The 20,300-nt window shown below is 45.3% G+C and overlaps 1 protein-coding gene across 1 annotated transcript in view; it reads left to right on the top strand.

The window, feature by feature from the left end:
* Window positions 1-15,888, top strand: part of FAM174B (family with sequence similarity 174 member B) — a 56,954-nt gene extending 41,066 nt beyond the window's left edge. The window contains exon 2 of the mRNA XM_065559262.1: window positions 1-15,888. This exon is cut by the window's left edge and continues 18,294 nt beyond it. Within this exon, the coding sequence (XP_065415334.1) occupies window positions 14,298-15,167 (870 nt within the window). The 5' untranslated portion in view covers window positions 1-14,297 and the 3' untranslated portion in view covers window positions 15,168-15,888.
* Window positions 15,889-20,300: the final 4,412 nt, after the last annotated feature.

The following is a 20,300-nucleotide window of genomic DNA, read 5'->3' on the forward strand; positions in this document are numbered from 1 at the left end:
AGGGCAATAGAGAATCAGTTCATCCTGGACAGGGATCACTTTACTGGCCATTGAAATGCAGTCATTTCTGGGGTGGAACTCAGGTGCTATTCTTCAGCCTGGATTCTACACACCAGTGTCTGTAAGCAAAGAAGGGAAGACTAATGCATGCAGTTGAAACTATAAAAGGGCAATCACCATAGGCAGAATAATTACTAGACTAAGAATCAGCTCAGGCCCCCTGCCTTAATGACACCTATACTACAGGTTTGTATTAATATTTGTGAAATCTAATGCAGCTAAAACACCAGCCCCAAACAAACACAACCTGCCAGTGATTTATCCCCTGCCTGGGTTATTTATTTACTTTGCAAATGCCTCCTCTCTGGCTGATCAGGGGTGAAGTCCCAGCTCCCGGCATTTTTAAGTGGCGCTTCCATGGTCATTGATTAAAATCAGTTTTAAAATGATGAATTCCTGCAGATTAATACTAATGGGATTATCACCGTGTCTATGGTACAGTCTTCTTGATAAGCACTGATTTAATCAGATCTCAATTAGAGTACATCTTTAATGCCACAAGAGGAACTGCAAGATTCTGGGACAATTACGTATAAAAAAATAATAGCTAGCTCTCATTTAGTGCTTTCCAGCCATTGGTTCCAAGTGCTTTAAAAAGATAGACAAGCATCACACTATCCCCATTTCACAGATAGTGGAACAGCAGCACCGAGATGTTATCTGCCCAAGGTTACATGATGTGTATTTAAGGACAGCTAATAGAGGTGGTCAGGTATTTTCCATCCATTTTTTTTCCTATGGAAAAATGCAGTTTTTGCAAAATTGACATTGTCTGCAAGAAAACTTCTGTTTTGCCAAAATTTTCCAACTTTCCATCAAGAAAATAATATTTTGTTTCAAGCCCGGATGACTCTAATTGAAATGTTTTGTTTCAGGTGTGTTCAGCCGAGATGCCCTGTGCCCATGCTGCAGCCTGGCTTATTTGGAGGGGGTTTGAACCCCAGTAGTGCATCATGGGAGTCACATGACCACAGTGTATCCTGGGAGATGTAGTCCAGCTGAGAAACCTGGCCAATAGAGGAGAATGGGAACATGAGGCAGCTGAACTACTAATCCAATGAGGCATCACACCAACTCAAAGGGACATAAATTAGTGTCAAGTATCAGGGGGTAGCCGTGTTAGTCTGTATCTACAAAAACAACAAGGAGTCTGGTGGCACCTTAAAGACTAACAGATTTATTTGGGCATAAGCTTTCGTGGGTAAAAACCTCACTTTTGCATCCGAAGAAGTGAGGTTTTTACCCACGAAAGCTTATACCCAAATAAATAAATTAGTGTCAAACCTAGCCAAAATAAAGCATTCTGACATTGCTGGAACTTTCTGTTGTATGAAAAATTGATATTTTTGTCCTGATTCAGGATGAAAAGAGATGTTAAAATAGCAGAATTTCCTGTAGGATGAAAAAGCCAATTTTGCCCTGAAAACGCATGTTGAAATATCAGATTTTTCTACAGGACGGCAATTCTGATTTTTGAGGCGTTCTACTGGCCAGAGTAGGTGTTGCACAGCCCTCTACTGGGCAGAATTGGAACCGCTCACATGCTGTGTACTGCTAACAACTCCTGTCTCTTGAGTGGCTCTTTGAGCAGTAAGGTCTCCACTGTTGCCCTGAAGTTCTGAGTGGCCAAACTATGCAGCCTAATGACTACTGGCTGGGTTCATAGGAGGATACAGATTTTCTTACAGTGCATGTGTGGTAGATGCTTGCTAATGCAGACTGTCATTCTTTTGTGTGAATCTCAAACTGTCTCCCCGCTCCTCACCCATGGCTTACGAGTAGGCTTGGAAGGATTTGATTTTTCTCAGCAAGCATTTGTAAATATCAATTTCACTGTGTACACACAAACTGGTGAAACCATATTTCTATCCATAATTGAAATGTACAGACAGGCAAAGTAAGGGAAATGCTGTTTGAGAACTTAGGAGAGTTTGGTTTAAGGCTGTTTACTTTTATATATTTTGATAATTATTGACTCATCCCCATCCTGCACGGCTGGTCCCCTCCATAAATTTCCCACAACTATGAAAATTTAAATCAATTGAGAAAAAAACAACAACCCTTTAACACCTTAATTTTGTGCAACAGAGAAAAATTGAAAAAAATGCTTAAATAAACATTGATAGTATGTTGAAATTATAAAAAAATTGAATTCTGCCAAGACTACTTATTAATGAGATGAGACCAGTCCAAGACTTCATTAATTTTTTTTTCCTCAGTGCATTATGAACTATTATAATAAATAATTAAAATGACGGCTGTCAAAACAAATGGCCCAAGTCCACTTTGGCAATGCTGTGAAACATCAACCCTTCTGGTCTTGTGGTTTATTTATTATTGTGTATTGCATACTGCTCAGCAACGTACAGTGTCGAATAACTGGCAACGAGTTTCCCAGTCATTAGTTCAAATTAGTGAGGCTCTGATGATACCGAGAATGGTGACATCTGGTTGTGGAGAAAGTTTCAGTCTGACCCTTGATGCAGTCAGAACAGTGGTTCATTTTATTCTTATTTTTTTGGAAAGAGACGCAAAGACAGAACAGTTACATAAAAGTATCAACTCCAAGTGCCTGGCTCTTTTGCAATCAGAGAATGTTCTTTCTGTTCGGACCTACAGCTTCCTATTGATGGCATATAGTGATATTTTAAATCGCCTTGACTTTCTTTAGCCTTTTGCTCCCGTGAGCTACGTGTCGCACCTTAAAATCCTAGACGCTGCTCTCTTTGTGCAGGTCCCAGCCATTCTTTTGCTCCGCTTGGGCTCGGTGCAGTGGGTGTTCTGGATCACTGGCTCCATTGTTGACACAGTTTCACCAGAAACGTGGGAGTCAGGGGACTGAGTCAACAGCAGCAAACAAAACTTAGTGTTGGAAACACAAAGCAAAGGTTCATATTGGTCCAGGGAGCATGAGGGGCTGGAAGCAATTAAAAGGCTCTTGTTAGGAAAGCAGCAGGTGTCTCTGACAAGACTTGTCAGTCCTTGCTCTCTCCCTGCCTTTTCACACCATTATTTCTCCATCTTTCACCCCATGTAGAAGCTACCTGGCAGAAGCACTTGGCAGCTGCGGCCATCTCACCACTATTACCCTTCACTTCATGACACCACCTTGACTGCAGCACTCCCAGTCCCTCCTCATCACCGCAGTTTGCCTGCAGCGTTTGGTTTGCTGCAGGCACTAACATGAAGAGGCAGAACTGATGAGAACAATGGGACAAAGGGAATAGCAGCCAACCAAGCTGCAACTTCAGGACTGCAATTTCCCCCCCAGGCCAGCTACTTTTCCCCTGAGAGGCGGCTCACTTTCCCATGCTGAAATGGCTTCTGATGGTGAGGGCCCAGAGCCAGGAGCCGTGTCAGAGGATTTGTTTTGTGCGGGGAGGGAGAAAACATACAGCCTCACACATGCCTGCAGGAGGCTCCTTCTCTTATGCCAGGCAGATAGTCTGAGTCATAAGCAGAGCGCAGCAAGGCCCAGCAATGTTGCCAACTCTCACAATTTTATTGCCAGTCTCCTGGAATTATAGAAATATAGGACTGGAAGGGACCTTGATAGGGCGTCTAGCCCTGCCTCCTGCATTGAGGCAGGACTAAGTATTATCTTCTAGACCAGCGTTTCTCAAAACTTCTTGTCCTTTCCTCAGTGGTTAAAGAGCAATTTATCACCCTCCTCTTTATAACAACCTTTTACATACTTAACAATTGTTATCAGGTTTTGGTATCAGGTATTACTGTACTTAACGATTGTTATCTCTTCTCCAGACTAAACAAACCCAGTTTTTTCCAATCTTTCTTCATAGTTCATGTTTTCTAGATCTTTAATTATTTTCGTTGCTCTTCTCTGGGACTTCCTCCAGTTTGTCCACATCTTTCCTGAAGTCTGGTGTCCAGAACTGGGCAAAACACTCCAGTTGAAGCCTTATCAGCGCGGAGTTGAGCAGAAGAATTACTTCTCGTGAGTTGCTTACAACACTCCTGCTAATACATCCGAGATTGATGTTTGCTTTTTTTTTGCAACAGTGTTACACTGTTGACTCATTGTTAATTTGTGATCCACTGTAACCCCCAGATCCTTTTCTGCAGTACACCTTCCGAGGCAGTCCTTTCCCATTTTGTATTTGTACAACTGATTAGTCCTTTGTAAGTGACGTGTAGTACTTTGCATTTGTTCTTATTGAATTTCACCCTATTTATTTCAGGGCATTTCTCCAGTTTGTCAAGATCACTTTGAATTCTAATCCTGTCCTCCAGCTTGCATCCTCTCCCTGCTTGGTATCCTCCGCAAACAGGGTACTTTCTATGCCATTATACACACAATTTCTGAAGATATTGAATAGAACTGGACCCTGGCCAGATCCCTGCAGATCCCCACTTGATATGCCCTTCCAGCTTGACTGAGAATCATTGATAACTATTCTCTGTGTATGGTTTTCCAACCAATTGTGCACCCACCTTATGCTAGGTTAGTCTAGGCTATTTTCCCTAGTTTATTTATGAGAAGATCATGTGAGACATTATCAAAAGCCTTAGTAAAGTTGAGATATATTACATCTACTTTGGGCGTATTTCTTAAAGCCCCAGCTCCTGGAGCCATGTGATTATGTGAGACAGCTTTTTTTACAAAAAAAAAAAAAAGTTCCTCATGGTTGTAGGAAAAGGCTTAAAAATCTGGCTCTAAATAGTTAAAAAGAACAGATGGGAAAGAAGAACCAACAATTATAATTTTTAAAAATCTCATGATTTTGAAACCAGTCTTATAATTTTTGGGGGCCAGACTCATGGCTTTTGAATGTGTGGGGCTGGCAATACTGCAATCTTAATAAGGGACAGATGTACAGCTTTCCCTAGGTCATCTTCCCTGCTGATTGAATTATAGAATATCAGGGTTGGAAGGGACCTCAGGAGGTCATCTAGTCCACCCCCCTGCTCAAAGCAGGACCAATCCCCAGACAGATTTTTGCCCCAGATCCCTAAATGGGTCCCTCAAGGATTGAGCTCACAACCCTGGGTTTAACAGGATAATGCTCAAACCATTGAGCTATCCCTCTAGAGCTCTGAAATGCTTTGGGCAACAGGTGCATTCTGGGATACAGTGGGACAGACCAGGGGAATTTGATCTTTCCTCTAGCCTCCGGGATGTATCCCACAATCCACTGGGAAAATTGACTAGCATGCCATGAGCCTGGAAGCAGAGCAAGGAGCTCTGGGATACCTGTCCACATTAAAGTTAGGGTGAGCAGACAGCAAATATGAAAAATCGGGATGGGGGGGGAAGGGGGTAGTAGGAGCCTATATAAAAAAAGACCCAAAAATTGGGACTGTCCCTATATAATTGGGACATCTGGTCACCCTAATTACAGTTGATGCAAGACATAGCAGAGAGCACACACAGTGGGCTGGGTTACATTGATGTAGGCTGTATCAGTGCAGTTTGTGTGTCTAGACGAGCCCTCCCCACGTGGACTAGGACTAGGAGTGGGGGAGGATTTGTCTTCAGCTGATACGTGACGTATTGGCTGCTCTGGAAGGCGGGATGCCAGTCTGGACATCCTAATGGTCTGTGACCACTCCTAAGCTCCTGGGTTTGGTGCTTTTAATTTGAGCTGGACTGTGTGGGCTTGGGCCGGTCTCGGCGGTTCACTGCAATGATACAACTAGCTTGGGACTGAGCCCAGCTGCTCTCAGCTTTGGGTGTTCCGTGAATATCACCCTCTCGCCACCCTGGGAAAGGGCCAGCAGCCGCTTTCCAGCAATGCTAGAGTGGTCATAACATAGGCCAGGGAGTAGAGCAGTTTCTGGCTCGGCCACTAACTTGCTGTGTGACTTGGGATGAAATGTTCCAACTCGGGTGCCTGACTTTAGGCACTCAGTATTTTGACACTTAAATAAGTCGTTCCCAGAGGTGCAGAGCACCTGCCGCTCCCACTGAAAATCAGGCTCTATATTTAGGCATCTCTATATGGATTTAGGTGTTTTAGGAATGGAAATTTTGGCTAAAACCCCTCTGGGCCTCAGTTTCTTCCATCTGTACAATGAAGGTGATGATATTGTCCCCCCTTGTAGAGTGCTCGGAGATCCAGGTGTGAGAAGCGCTGTGCACGTTTTAAGGGGAGTGTGTATTTCCTAAGGTACCTATGGCATTTAGGAGCCCAAGTCCCATGGACAGCCAGTAGGACTTCCACTATTAATGCCTGAGGTGCTTTTGAAAATCTCTAAAGAGACTAGTTTCAGGCCTCATCCCTCATTGCCATAGCAGCAGTGAGAGCGCTTTGCTGGGATGCCGGCCTGACCTTTCCCACCCCCACCCCACCAATCAATAAATGAGCAGGAGTTCTCCAGCCCAGGCTGCAAGCTGCCAATGGAACTTGGCCTCCCTCTGCTCCGGTGCTCTCCATACATAAGGCAGGGTGATTCTCTATTCCAGAATTAGCATAACTTCAGAGAGGGCATCCTACCACTTGAGTGGCTGATTGAACTCATTTCTGGGCAGAGGTGAGTGGCGGATCCTGCTGGCTTCTCTTCAAGGAACATCCCAACAGCCTGCATTGTTCTATTTCCTTTCCCTTCAAGGATCCCGCTGAACCTGTCAGGTAGTTTTCAAATGTCAGCTCCTCCGGGACTTGTTAAAATACTTCATCGATGCTCCTCTTCCTCTGCAGAGCTGCCCTTTCACTCATCTGTTCTGTCGCTACCTGACTCGGATCGCTTTGGCAGAAAGGTTTCCATAGTGATCTCAGTTTCAGCTCAGCCAAAAAAAAAAATTCAAATCCAGCTTCTGTATCTTAAGTGTGTCTTTTAAAGGACCCAGTGTGAGGCCAGCCAAGGCCAGGGGTCACCTACATTCAGCGAGGCAGGTTTGTGTCCCCAAGACAGTTTCGTTGTCTACTAATTTATGCTGCTTCCTTGCTTCTCCTTACCCCTTCACTGTGCCCTTTATGCCTGGGTAAAATGGTCAGGTGTTAGTCGTGGTAGTAGTATTAAAAACCACCTCTCTGCAAAATGTCAATCTGCCTTTCCAAAAGGATTTGTTTGCAGCACTCATCTAAACTGTGCTGTCCAATGTCAGAAGTGGCTGTATAATGAGGATCTGTCAGAAGCCCTAATTGGATGGGTATTCAATGGGTTTTTTGTTTTTTTATGGTTGTTGTTTTATCCTTGGGACTCTGTTTTCGCAGCGATTCTCATTAGCTTTGAAAATTTAATCTTCTTTTAAAGTACAAGCTTAGGGCCCCTCGCTCCTCAAGAGCTGCTCCGAGGCACAACAGCTACTGGTGCCGGGCAGGATAGCTCTTTGCATTCCCCCTGCTGTTAGAGAGAAGATCCACAGGCAGGATCTCAGCAAGAGCAAGGAGTGCAATTTCTGTCCATGTCCAGGGCTCTCGCTACCAAAGGGAAGTCTAAATATCACAGGGAAAGCAAACCAAACCTCTCTGAAGATGCAATTTGCAGTTCTGACTCCACCGGCTTCAGAGCAGCAGCCTGACTCCCTCTCCAGTGGGGCATAAATGCACGTGATGCTGCCCTGTCTTGTGTTCATTTCATGGAGAGGGAATGGAAAGGGATTTCTGAGTACTCAAAGTAAAAGCTAAGGTTTGGTCCCATTGTCAAGGGCAATAGGGTAAGTATGGCGGTGGAGTGAGAGATAGTGAATGGGCAGGAGGAAGGTGCCCTCTCATGAGACCCTGGAAGACAGACCGTGCCATGCCATCAGATGCCTAGTTCTAAGACTCCCATCGGTAAAGTATTTGGCCACCACTAGGGAAAGGTGAAGATAAAAAGGTCATTCCCAGATGGGCAGCAGCCGTTACCTGCTGTGATATTTACTATGCCCTTGAGTCTGCAGCAATCATGTTGATAATATAATAGTTGTTAATCAATGGCAAAGACCTGGCAACCTCACCATGCTGTACAACTCTCCTTGTCTCTTCCAAATGGGCAAGGATCCTTCCTTCGCTCTCTGCAACAGCCTCGCTGGGCTTCATTAGCTTCCCGACTTTGATCAAACCCTCTCTCTCTTCCCTAGTCTGGGCTGAGACAACTTCTAACTCCCGTGTCTACACTCCGGGAAGTATCTGTGGCTGAGAATGGGTGCAGAAGAACATGGTTTAAATGCAGAGGTGGCCACAAACATGAAATACTATTTCTGTTCAGAAATCAGAACTGTGCAATCCCTAAACCAGCCCACCCCAAATCATACCCCCTGTTGTCCATCAGACATATCCACTGCCCTGCCTCAGCCCCATCTCATTCCCAGCTATTCCCTCCAGCACACAGCACAACCTGCATTACAGCGCTGGTATCCATGGACCTAGACTGTCATTGATTATGAAGCCCCCAGGTCACTTGTCTCTGAGGGGCTGTACAGACAGGATCCTGCACGCCACTACATTGTGCACCAAATGCTTTGTAACAGAAAGACCTCTCAAAGGGTTTATGCCTCCATATGAAATAATGTCAAAACGTGCTATATAAATGAGCCCTCTTTGATGTTCTTGCCTAAAAAAATGGATAGCAGATGATTTTTTTAAAACGTTCGGGTTTTCCAAACCAGCTTATTGCATTTTTTAATTGCAATCTCAAGAGTGCCATAAAAATACCCACATCACAGCTGCAATTGTTTCCATTCCCTATTTCACAGTAAAAACCCACCGATAAATGGAACATACCCCCCGATCAGCCTCCTTTGCCCCCTCCCTCACACAGGCTAATAAAGGACCCACAGTGTTAATAAATCCGTTAGCCAAGAAATGGTTTCTGTTCTGACACCCATGTAACACCTTCTCTTCCCCGTCTCTATCCCTAATTGCATTTCATTTAACACACGTAATTACCGAAATGACTTCTTCCAAAAATAAACTGTGGGGTATTCAGAGCCGCCTTGCTTCTCAGCATTAGGGTTGTTTTCAGCCAAGAAATCTGTGCCTTTCAGCTCTCTCTTGGCAAGCTCAGGTGCAGGCCAAAGCACTTGTGATTCTTCCCCACCAATACAGTCCTAGAAAAACCAGGAGCTGGAGTAGGTGAGACACAATGGTCACAAACCATGATGTTTGCTGTGTCATTAAGCATTTGTTGTGGTGCCTTGAGTCAGCAACCTCAACAATTCATCAGGTCTCAAGCCAGAAATAAAGGTGCGGGAGGAAATCAGGCCATGGTAATTTCCCCAAGCTAAAGAGCTAACATGCATAACAATAAATTAGGTGGATTGAGGTTTACCAGATGGCTATGAACACGCGTGGAGGCTGACACAACAGTTCTCATGGTGGGTGGCCCAGATGGCCGCCCATGGACTTTAAATCAGTTGGCCTGTGGAACTCCTTGCCAGAGATGGTGTGAAGGCCAAGACCATAACAGGGTTCAAAAAAGAACTAGATAGATTCATGGAGGATAGGTCCATCAATGGCTATTAGCCAGGATGGGCAGGGATGGTGTCCCTAGCCTCTGTTTGCCAGAAGCTGGGAACGGGTGACAGGGGATGGATCATATGTCCCATGCAATTCTACAAAGACCCCTTCAATGAAAAATTTCCAACCGGGGTTTCTAAAAATCAGGCTCCAAAGGTGCCCCTCAGTCTTTAGAATGGAAGTGCAATCTTCACAGACACAGGTTCCATTGAAATCCATGGGCGCTTTATCACTGAGTTCAATGGGGCCAGGATTTCACGGTGTGTCCCCCAGTATGGATTGGCTTCTCAGTGCAAGATGCAGCACTGCATGCTGGGACCTGTAGTTTTTGTAGCCTCTGCATGAAAGGTAAGGGTGGCTGCAAGCTGGTCCACTGTTTTGCAAACTGGGCATAACTGTAAAGCTCCTGGCCCCAGGGTCCTCGGTTGAACAAAATTCGTCTGCCCCCGAGTTATGTGTATGTCCAGAAACAGAGGAGCTTCAAGACTGCGCTGCTCAACTCTCCTCTTGAATTTGCAATTGAAGCCTTCCTGACTGGTGCTTAAAAGCCTCTGTAACTCTGATCACAGATGGAGCGTACACGCCACATTATTGAAGTTGAAGGGCACAGCTTAGTTTCTGGGGAATAATAGGATGAAATAATTTGATAGAGACCAGCTAGATTTTTTTTTAAATGTTCTGTTCCTCCAAGGGTGCTGTTGAACATCCAACATCCAACCACCCCCATAACTAACTCATTATTATGCACCAAGCGGGTGCCTCTAAAATCAAATGGGGTACAAAAGATGGGCATTTAGTGCCATTACTTTCAATAGTTTTATACAATATTTGAATCATTGGCTCTCTCCTCTTGTTTTGGAGGAATACCAAAGCTAGATGAATGTATTAGCATTAAAAGCCATTCATGGGGCCTGGCCAGGCCTGCCTACCAGATGGAGGCCCTTATGTTTTGGCATCACATCCATATGGAAGACTAATATGCAGTCCAGGAATAGAATGTGTTATTTCTCCTCTTCCTAGCAATCTCCAATCCAAAGGCTCTTTCAAGTCAAGCAAGTTCATCTGGAACTTGTACAGCAAGATGCTATAAGACTGAGGGTCCAGGCAAAATATTTTTCTTTTTTTGTAGTTAAACTGGAAGCCTAAATTGCACCATTTCCTTGAAAGCAGCATGTCAGGTTTTGATTGTGCCATTTAAAAGGCCCTATAAACACACTCAAAGCCTGTCATCACAGCAGCCAGGGGTTCAAATCAGCCAGAGGCCACATAGGAACATGGAGTGTTACTTCAGCCTCATCGCGAGTGGGACATTCTCCAAACAACCCTGCAGCTGGATACATACCAGCAGGCGTTAGTCACTGGAGACTCAGACCCGGCATAGCAGGGGGTGTTGCACTTCTGTCCATTCCCTGTCTGTACCTAGCTCTATCAGGCCGCCTTATTCATGACCACTTCAAATGATAAGGACAGATTCTGTGCTGATGTAAATTCACTGGTGCTATGTCTGGTTGCATCAGCTGAGGATCTGGTCCATACCCTGTTCTTTTTTGGTGAATGCAGTGACTGAATTGTGTTTGTTACAGTACGGTTCATGGAAGCGGTGAAGGTTTCTGCAGCCGAGTTCTAACCAAGGTGTACAATATTTTAATCTCAGGGCATCAAACCCCTTATGACTGTATTCAGTAAGCCAAAACTCTGCTCCCATTGACACCACGAAAGGATTGCTGCCTGTGGCCCATTAACCCATATGCTACACTGTACATTAGGGTCCAGGAAAATGTTACTCCAAAGATGTGTCTAATAGTGAAATTGCTCCCAGGTACCTGCCTTCATGAAACAAGGACCAAGAAACACACTGGTCTAACCAGCCCCCAGGAACCACGGTGGTGGTAAACTCCTTCCATGCTGGCTGGGGGTATGGGCTTCGAGGGGGCGGCGGGCAGAGTTAGGGTTGAGACTGGGTAGCTCACACTCCCTGGGAGTTTCCATTCCCGGCAGGCTCACTCCCAGGGCGCACGCTCTGGATGATGTCGCCCTGTTTCCCTCCTAGAGCGCAGGTTGGTATCTCCCCGTTGCCATGGGAACCTGCTGTTTTGAAATCCTGCTTCCAGAGGTGCAGCAGCAGGAGCCGAGCAGGTAACGGCTCAGGCAGCGCCCCCGGTGTGCAGCGCCCTGCTGCCCCGCGTCAGGGTGAGGAGGGGGCGGCCTGCGGGTCAGGGTCACCATAGCCAGTCTGTGGAGCAGGGAAGGGAGGATTTCTTGCCGTATTGTCCTTTGTTCTGTATTGCTGGGGTTAGTGCAAGCTGGGAAGGTGGGGGCCGTTTGGGGGACTGGAGGGTGCTGCTGCTGTTTCCTGGCTAGCTGTGTGCTAGGGCAGGAGCTCAGTCAAAGCTCACTCTTATCTCCCACAGGGTGAGCTTTATTATTGTCACTCTTGGGAAGGACCAAGGTGGAGATGATGCCCAGAGAGGTTCTCTCATTGGCCTGCTAAACCCAGGGTTGTGAGTTCAATCCTTGAGGGGGCCACTTAGGGGGATCTGGGGCAAAATCAGTATGTGGTCCTGCTAGTGAAGGCAGGGGGCTGGACTCGATGACCTTTCGAGGTCCCTTCCAGCTCTATGAGACAGGTATAGGTAGGTATATCTCAATACCGCGGCTGTGCAGTGGCCTGTGGGAAGCTGAGCGACAGGAAGGCTGGTAGGGGAAGGTAACCACTGAGACGTTCCCAAGGTGATAAAACAAGGTTGAAAAACAAGATCTCGGGGAGGGGGGGGCAGATGAGATTACTGGGGAATCCTGCCTGTTTGGCCAGAGACAAGTGCAGATGATTTACCCTTGTGCTGAACCTTCTTTGACCCTACATGGTACAAGGTACTGGTACCGTGTTCTATGAGTAACAAAGCTTTGGAGCGCTGCAGTTACTAGATGGGCAAACAAACCGTGGAGAAAACCCTCACTCAAAGCTGTGGCAATGCTGGAAAAGGCAGCAGTGGGGAGTGAGTTTCATGAATGGTTGGTGTGGCGTGTACAGAACCTAGACCTCAGACGCAAGATGTTCAACGTCAGCTGTAAGGGTAAGCTCACTTCTGTCAGTAACACATTTATCACCACCTAGAGAAGCTCGTTGGGAACGAATGCAACCCGGCTGCTTGCCATCAGGACCTGCTGGTGACACAGTCATACAAACAGCTTTGTCACCTAACAGCAGATCAGGCAGCCAAGAACAGCCAGAAACCAAGTCCCATAGAAAATGGTTTCAAGCACTGGAGGCCACATGATCACAGAGTATTATTGGAGCAGAATATGTGGTCACTTGGCCAAAGCCTATAAAAGGTCCACAGGCAAGAAACAGGTTCAGCAACCAAACGGATCCTGCTTCCAGTGAACTGCAGCCAATATTTGGACACAACGGTTGGTGGAGGAAGGGAGGCTGTGCCAGGAGCACAGGGCAAATTCTATAAGGAGCTGGTTTTGCCTCACGTCCATGAACCCAGGGCTGTGTGCAGGCTTCCTGGGTACAGGGTCAAATCTTTGGCATGACTGTGAACTGTGGTGTCTTCACTGGTGGCCTGATTATGTTGTTTCCAGCCTGAAACCTGCAATGTACAGCGCCGGTAGGGGCTGCTTTGTAGAACCGCCTGAGACACAGGATGAAAGCCTGTGGGAGCTGCCAGGAAGCAGGATAAATACAGATGACTGCAAATTCAGAGAACCCTCCACAGTCCTGTACTGGCTTCACAGGGGAAGGTTTCCTCCAACAATCAACATTTCCTTCAGGCTGCTGCATCTTACTTTAGTCATTGCCCAATGGCATAAGGCTTTACACGATCAAATATTAAGGGAGGGAACCAAGGAGCAGTGCTCCAGTTCCCCCGACACCTTCATAAAGCTAAAGCGTTTTTGTCCCTGATAAATTACGCTAGTTTTACACTCAGTCAGTTCTCCTGCTGCAGCCCATGTGAGAATCATCGTGGAAAGGGGCTTTCCTGGGAGCAAGCTGCTACAGACAGCACTAGTAGCCAGTTAAGCAGCTAAAGACTAACTGTCTTCCACCCCAATCTTCACCACTTATAGCCCTAGATTACAGTCATATTGGCATCTTATGGCTCAACTGTTGGGTCAGGGACCGAAATAACTCTTAAAATGGGATTGATTTGACCAGGGGTTATTTATTCTCAGGTGGAAAAGGAGCTTATTTTTTGGAATCATTAAATGTCATGATTGCCACTAGGGGAGAAAGTTCATCCTGGTCAGGGATCACATCACTTTTTTGGCTTAAAATCTGGGGGCTCCTGAAAAAGAAGAGCTGCTTCTGACCACAGCCTGCCGGCACTGTTGCTGGTAGCGTAGGGGTGTGATATGTGCTATAAGAGAGGAGAAGGTAGATGCAAATGTGGTTATTTGGGCTCCCCCAATGGAATAACCCCACTCAGTGGGTGGCCCTCAGGATACACCTGTAACAGTTGTAGAGATTTCCTAAGCCCGCATCTCAAGATGTGGTGGGATCCACAGTGCAAAACTGATTGGGGACAGCTGGATTCATGAGACTCCCTTGTGACCCTACTGGAATTGTGGAAGCCCAGCTCTGTTTGCTGTAAATAAGCTCTTCAGTGTGGATTGGAGATGAGAATTGGAGGCCATGTAGTGACCCCTGGGCTGTACCTGAGGTAAGGGTGGCTGTAGCCTGCTCCATTATGTGTGGCAAATTGCCTATGTAGCCTTCAGCTAGGCAAAATTTGGATGCCCTTGGTGTATTATCTGGAAAGCTAATCATTGTCATGTCCTTTTGCTTTTCCTTCAGGTGAGGTGGATCCAGTATCCTCGAGCCACACGACCATGGACAGAATGACTAGGGACCAGCCCCTGACCAGACAAGAGAAGGTGAAAATTGTGAGCAGTCTCTTGAAGCAGGCTCCGCCTGAAGAATTCTGCGAGGCCTTCAGTGATCTGCGCCTGCTGGTGGGCGATGACAGCCTGATGTGCCAGGAAGCTGCCTCCCTCTGTGCCCTGCACAACAAGCTCTACTTCACCCCAGTCAGGATAAAGGAGTGTGAGGTGCTGCTGACCCGCCACAACGAGCTGGAGGAAGAACACTTCCTTGACTCCCAGAGACAGGCCTCTTTCAAATTTGACCACCTGAGGAAAGAGGCAAGTGAGTTTCAGGCTCACCCACAGGAAGATGAGAAAGGTGAGGCATGGAGAAGGGCCCTCTATGAGGGCCTGAAAGCATACGTCAGCAGCCACTATCCTGGGGGGATTTGCAGTGTCTTCATCAAGGATACAGCCATCCGGAAAATCCTCATCGCCTGCATTGCAAGTCGTCTGCACCAGCCCTCTGCCTTCTGGAATGGCCTGTGGAAATCAGAGTGGACTTTCACCCTGACTCCCACTTCCACTTCCACCCAGGTGGCTGGGACCATCATGGTGCAGGCTCACTACTTTGAGGACGGCAACATCCACTTGACAGTGTGCAAGGATGTGGCAGAGAGTCTGCCTGTCACCACGGAAACCCAGACCGCCCAGGACTTTGTGAAACTGCTGGAGGATGCAGACAACCAGTTCCAGGATGGGCTGATGGAAGAATACCAGAGGATGAGCGATACCCACTTGAAGGCTTTCCGAAGACAGCTGCCCATCATCCACAGCACGATCAACTGGGAGAAAATAGTGACAGCTAAGATAGTGGAAGCACCTGCTGTCCAATGAAAGGCCAGTTTGTATGGGATATCTGAATAAAGTGTTCAGGGAAGGGAGAAAGTACTAAATATCCTATAAAATAAATAGAGAAAAGAAAAATTGAAAAAAAAAAATTGGAGAAAATGAAGGCCAGAAGAGTTCTGTGGTGTCAAGAGCCAGGGTGCTCTCCTGGGAGGTTGGGAGATCCAAGTGGAGGTGTTCTGCTGACCATGCTGAGCGCAGGATAAGTGCTCACACAGATCAATAAGCAGTCACATTGTGTGTCAGCTTGTTGATAAAGTGGGGGGAGTTCTAAGAAGAGCAACCAAATTGATGAGTGGGCTTCAGAGAGAGTGTGATTTAATGATAGAGCACTGGACAGCACATGCCCTCTGTCTCCCCACCTCTCAGGCTCTTCAATACACAAGACCCTAGTTACGTAGTACACCCGTTCTTGGGGACTAGTTTATTAGCATATCAAAACTTAAACAGTCTCTCTTCCCAATCCCTCAGTGGGACATGGTTCTTCCTTTCTGTGGCCTGGCTGCTTTGTCCTTTCAAGCCATCTTTCTCTTCTCAGCCTCCTTCCGGACAAATACCGTTTCTCAGTCTCCCACTAGACCATGGGTCGCCGCTTGTGTAGGGAAAGTCCCTGGCGGGCCGGGCAGGTTTGTTTACCTGCCCCGTCCGCATGTCCGGCCCATCGCAGCTCCCACTGGCCGCGGATCGCTGCTCCGGTCTAACGGGGGCTGCTGGAAGCGGCACGGGCTGAGGGACGTACTGGCCGCCGCTTCCAGCAGCTCCCATTGGCCTGGAGCAGCGAACCACAGCCAGTGGGAGCCGTGATCAGCCGGGCCTGCGGACACGGCAGTTAAACAAACTGACCCGGCCCGCCAGGAGCTATCCCTACACAAGCGGCGTCCCAAGTTTGGGAAACACTGCTTTAGAGAGTCATGGAGTTTCCCAGGACTCTTTTCTTGGGGCTTCAGTCTTGAAAAACTTTCAGGCTGCTCCTTGAAGGCTTATCAGCCTGCTTCTCTCAGGACCTCAGCCCCAGCTTACTCCCCCGACTGCTCCTGACTGCCAGGCCTCACTTCTTCCTCCTGGTGAAGCAGACTTGACTACTAAGTCTATAATCACTACCTATTATATTCCTTATACACTCATATATACACACTCCAACCACTATATTCCTCATACACTCTTACCCTGCTCTATAGCCTTAGACATTAGTTGAGCTTTTTTTAATGTTACCCCATGTCCCAGCACTCTCCCTAACCCCTCATGGTGTATTCTGTCACCTTAAAGCATTTAAATTCTTCATCAAAATCCTTTTCTGAGAACACGCCCTGCATTCCCCTATCTGGGGATCAACTGTTTAACATTCCATGAGTTATATAACTCCTTTTTGTCTCTCGTCAATAATGATAAATTATCAAATCACATTCTTCCTTTTAGCCCTTTGGAGTAGCACATTATCCTCTGTTTTGGGGCATACTTCATAAAATCTTCTTCCTCTTGGTCCACAATTCTTGCTATTCCTTTTTTAACCAAACTTAAATTCCTGCTTACTCAAAGGAATCTTTAAACCAATTTCTCCATTTTTAAAGCATTTCTTCTCTTCCTTCTCTTCCATTTCCTTGCCAGGTATCCCAGCATGTGCTGGAATCCATCTAGTATTATGTTCACGCTCAAGCATGCTAGTGTTGTTGTCAACAGCTTTTCATTTATTAGGTCACTTCTGCTTTCTGAGATACCCCTTTTAATTGCCAGTATACCCCATAATGCATCTGAAAAGATAACAGTGGTGGAAGATTGTATGTCCCTTATGTTAGCATTATTATCATCAATTCAGCTGTCATCATGGCTACAAAATTAGATAGTCTTTTAGATTTCTTAACTCCAGTCTCAGGGATGCAAAAGGCTATTCCCACTCTGTTTTTTCAACTTTAGATCCATCAGAGAGAGAGAGAGAGTGTACACACACACACACACACTCACTCACATTCGGCAATGGTGACCCCACTTTGAGTGTAACTCAAACTTTATCTGTTTTACAGGAAGACTTTTTCTCTTTATTTTATTATATAATTCTAAATCCACATCTGGAGAAATATTTCATAGAAGATTAGGATTGGAAGAGACCTCAGGAGGTCATCTAGTCCAATCCCCTGCTCAATGCAGGATCAACACCAACTAAATCATCCCAGCCAGGCCTTTGTCAAGCTGGGCCTTAAAAACTTCTAAGGATGGAGATTCCACCCAGGGCCGGACTGCTGCCTGAACTGCCAAAGCAAAAAAAAAAAAAAAAGGGCCTGGACTGTGCCGCTCCAAGAATGGACGGAATGCCGCCCCTTAGCATGTGCCGCCCCAGGCATGTGCTTCCTATGCAAAAAAAAAAAAAAAAAAAGCCGCGATCACAATTGCGATCGGCGGCACTGTGGCGGCAGCTCCACCGTGCCACTTTCTTCTTCGGCGGGAATTCGGCAGCAGGTGCTTCCCTCCAAGAGGGACGAATTGCCGCCAAACAGCCCGACGTGCTGCCCCTTCCCCTTGGCTGCCTCAAGCACCTGCTTGCTGGGCTGGTGCCTGGAGCCGGCCCTGCCTAAAACCACTTTGCACATTATTTAAGATGTCATTTTTTCCAACTATGCAACTAGCCTCTCATTTATCATTCTCGTCTCATAACTTTACTCACACAAGATATGATAACAATTGGTCTATAAGCATCAATTCTCATAAGTAACTTGGCTGGCTTCCTTATTGGTACTATCACCAGATGCTTCCATGCTACTGGTATTACTCCTTTTCTCATATATTATATAATTTTAATAAAATCCTGAAACTCCCTGCAGGTCAGTAATCGAGAAAGCATTATATTACATATACTATCTTTACCAGGGGCTGTGTTTTTATTTTTGTCTAACTTTTCTGAGTTCCTGCATACTGAAATTTTCATTCAGTATCTCATCATCATTTCCCCAACCATTTAAGAGCTCAGTTTTCTTGATCAAATTTTCTCCTCCCCACCCCCTGAAAATCTGTACTTGGATTCTTCTCAATACTAACTTTCCAGAACACTTCTGCTAGGATTTCTGCTTTTCTTTTGTTAGAATTTATAACTCCATCCTCTTCAATAGGATCAGGGCCAAAAATACCAAGTCATTTTCTTAACTTGCTTGCAAATCTCAGAAACCTTGGTATCGGTTTTTAATTTTCCCATAATACTCCTTTCAACTCTTGTTTAGTCCTCTTATTAATTTTGTGCCACTGCCTTTCTTCTTTCATATTTTGCCCAGTCCTCACTGTTCACTCTGGTTTAGCTTTTCTATATGCCTTATTTCTTCAATTACAACCTCATATTCCTCCACAGAACTGTGTTTCTGATTTTAGAGCAATTTGTTACCTTATGAATAGCTACTTCGGCTGCTGCCACAATTCTCTTTATCGTGTTATCACTAAATTCCTCTATATTATCACTTACATACTTATTACTCAGGCATTCATCACACATACGTCTGAAGAACTCCCAATCAGCCCTTTTAAAATTCCAAGTCAGAGTACCTCCAGTGTCTTCAATATTACCCTTGCCTTGGTACATAAGTGTAGGGAAATGATCAGTACTCATTCCCTCTTCCTGGTAAATTTACCAGTTACATTTACTAGCTATATTGCTTGTTGCAATTCCCAGTGCCAAATGGGAAAAGGAACCCAGTAACTGAGCTAAACCTCGTTGGTGCTCTGTTATTTAGTATTACCAGATTGTGTTAATCAATAAACTTTTCCAAACATTTGCTATTGCTGTCCAATTTCCCAGTTTCCCATAACTCGTTATGGCTATTCAAATCTCCACATATAACATATGGACCTTTTACTTCTCTAATGAGCTCTTTTAATTCTGAGCACTCCAAATTTTTATAGGTCCTTAAAGTAGTGTTTTTATTCTGCATTGGAACCTCTATAGTAGTGTACTCAAAACTGAGTTTCTTTACATTTATTTCAACATTAATTTATAAAGGAAAATAAGTTATTTCTCTATCATATCTGACTGTACCATATCCTGGGACTTTAAAAAGACAACTTTTCCATTAATCACGTTTCCACTATACATAGAACATCAGGCTTGACCTTCATTTCAAAAATAGTCTTCTTTAGTTCCTGACCATGTGCTATTAAGCGTTGCGCATTCCCACAATTTCTTTTAGCACCATATTAGTTAAACTGCAGTATTGCTCTCACACAAAATTGCATTAACATGCAAATACTTTTCTGCAGCTTTTATTATCTGTATTCTTTCTGTTCTTTTCTGTTTGTGAAGTGCAGTTGATTACTTCTACCCTAAATGCTACAAATGCCATCTTGTCTACAAATAGGTCTTCCCCTACTACTCTTATATTATTTACCATATCCTTTATAGCACTGTGTTGTAGAAATGGTTCCTTCCCCTTATTGGTTTTCTCCTCCTCCGTTCCCACCTGTCACTTTGAATGCCTTTTAGCAGCTTTTGCATAAGATATCTTGTTGGTAATCCTGGTTCTTTGCATCTCCCTAGCCTGTTTAGCTACCCTGAATCCTCCATAAGCTACTGTTCTTATCCCCACAGGTTTCATATGAATGCTCCTCTACACATTTACCATAGCTTGTGTTTCTCCTTTATACACATCTGTCACATGGCCAAATTTTTGGCACTTGTAACATCTCAAAGGCCGAGGAATGTATGGGTTAGTCCAAAATATAGGCTATCCTAGCTTTACCCCATCAGGTAAAACCCTTCCTCCAAGTGTTATTTGCACACCTGTTGATGGTTTGTTCTCTCCCACCTTCTACTAATTAATTGCTTGATGAATAGCACCTGGGCCCACCTATACCTTTTAAAATTTGATCCTCTATCATTTCCAATGGGACCCCATATATTATCCCAGTTGTTTCTGTCAGAAATTTTGGGGGCTGGCAATCCATTTTTATTTTCCCAAGAATTTTAGTTTTAAGCAGTTTCTCAGCTTGTGCTTCACCAGTACACTCCACTAATAAGTCTCCACCCTGTAATATTCTAGCTCTTGATATAGCCCTAACATTTTCCTAATCCATTTAGCTATTTGCAAAGGATTAATGCCACCTATCTCCACTTCCTTACCCAGCAATTTGACAATTGCAATGTTTTGG

The sequence above is a fragment of the Chrysemys picta genome, chromosome 10, assembly GCF_011386835.1.
Source record: "Chrysemys picta bellii isolate R12L10 chromosome 10, ASM1138683v2, whole genome shotgun sequence".
Taxonomy (NCBI): domain Eukaryota; kingdom Metazoa; phylum Chordata; order Testudines; family Emydidae; genus Chrysemys; species Chrysemys picta.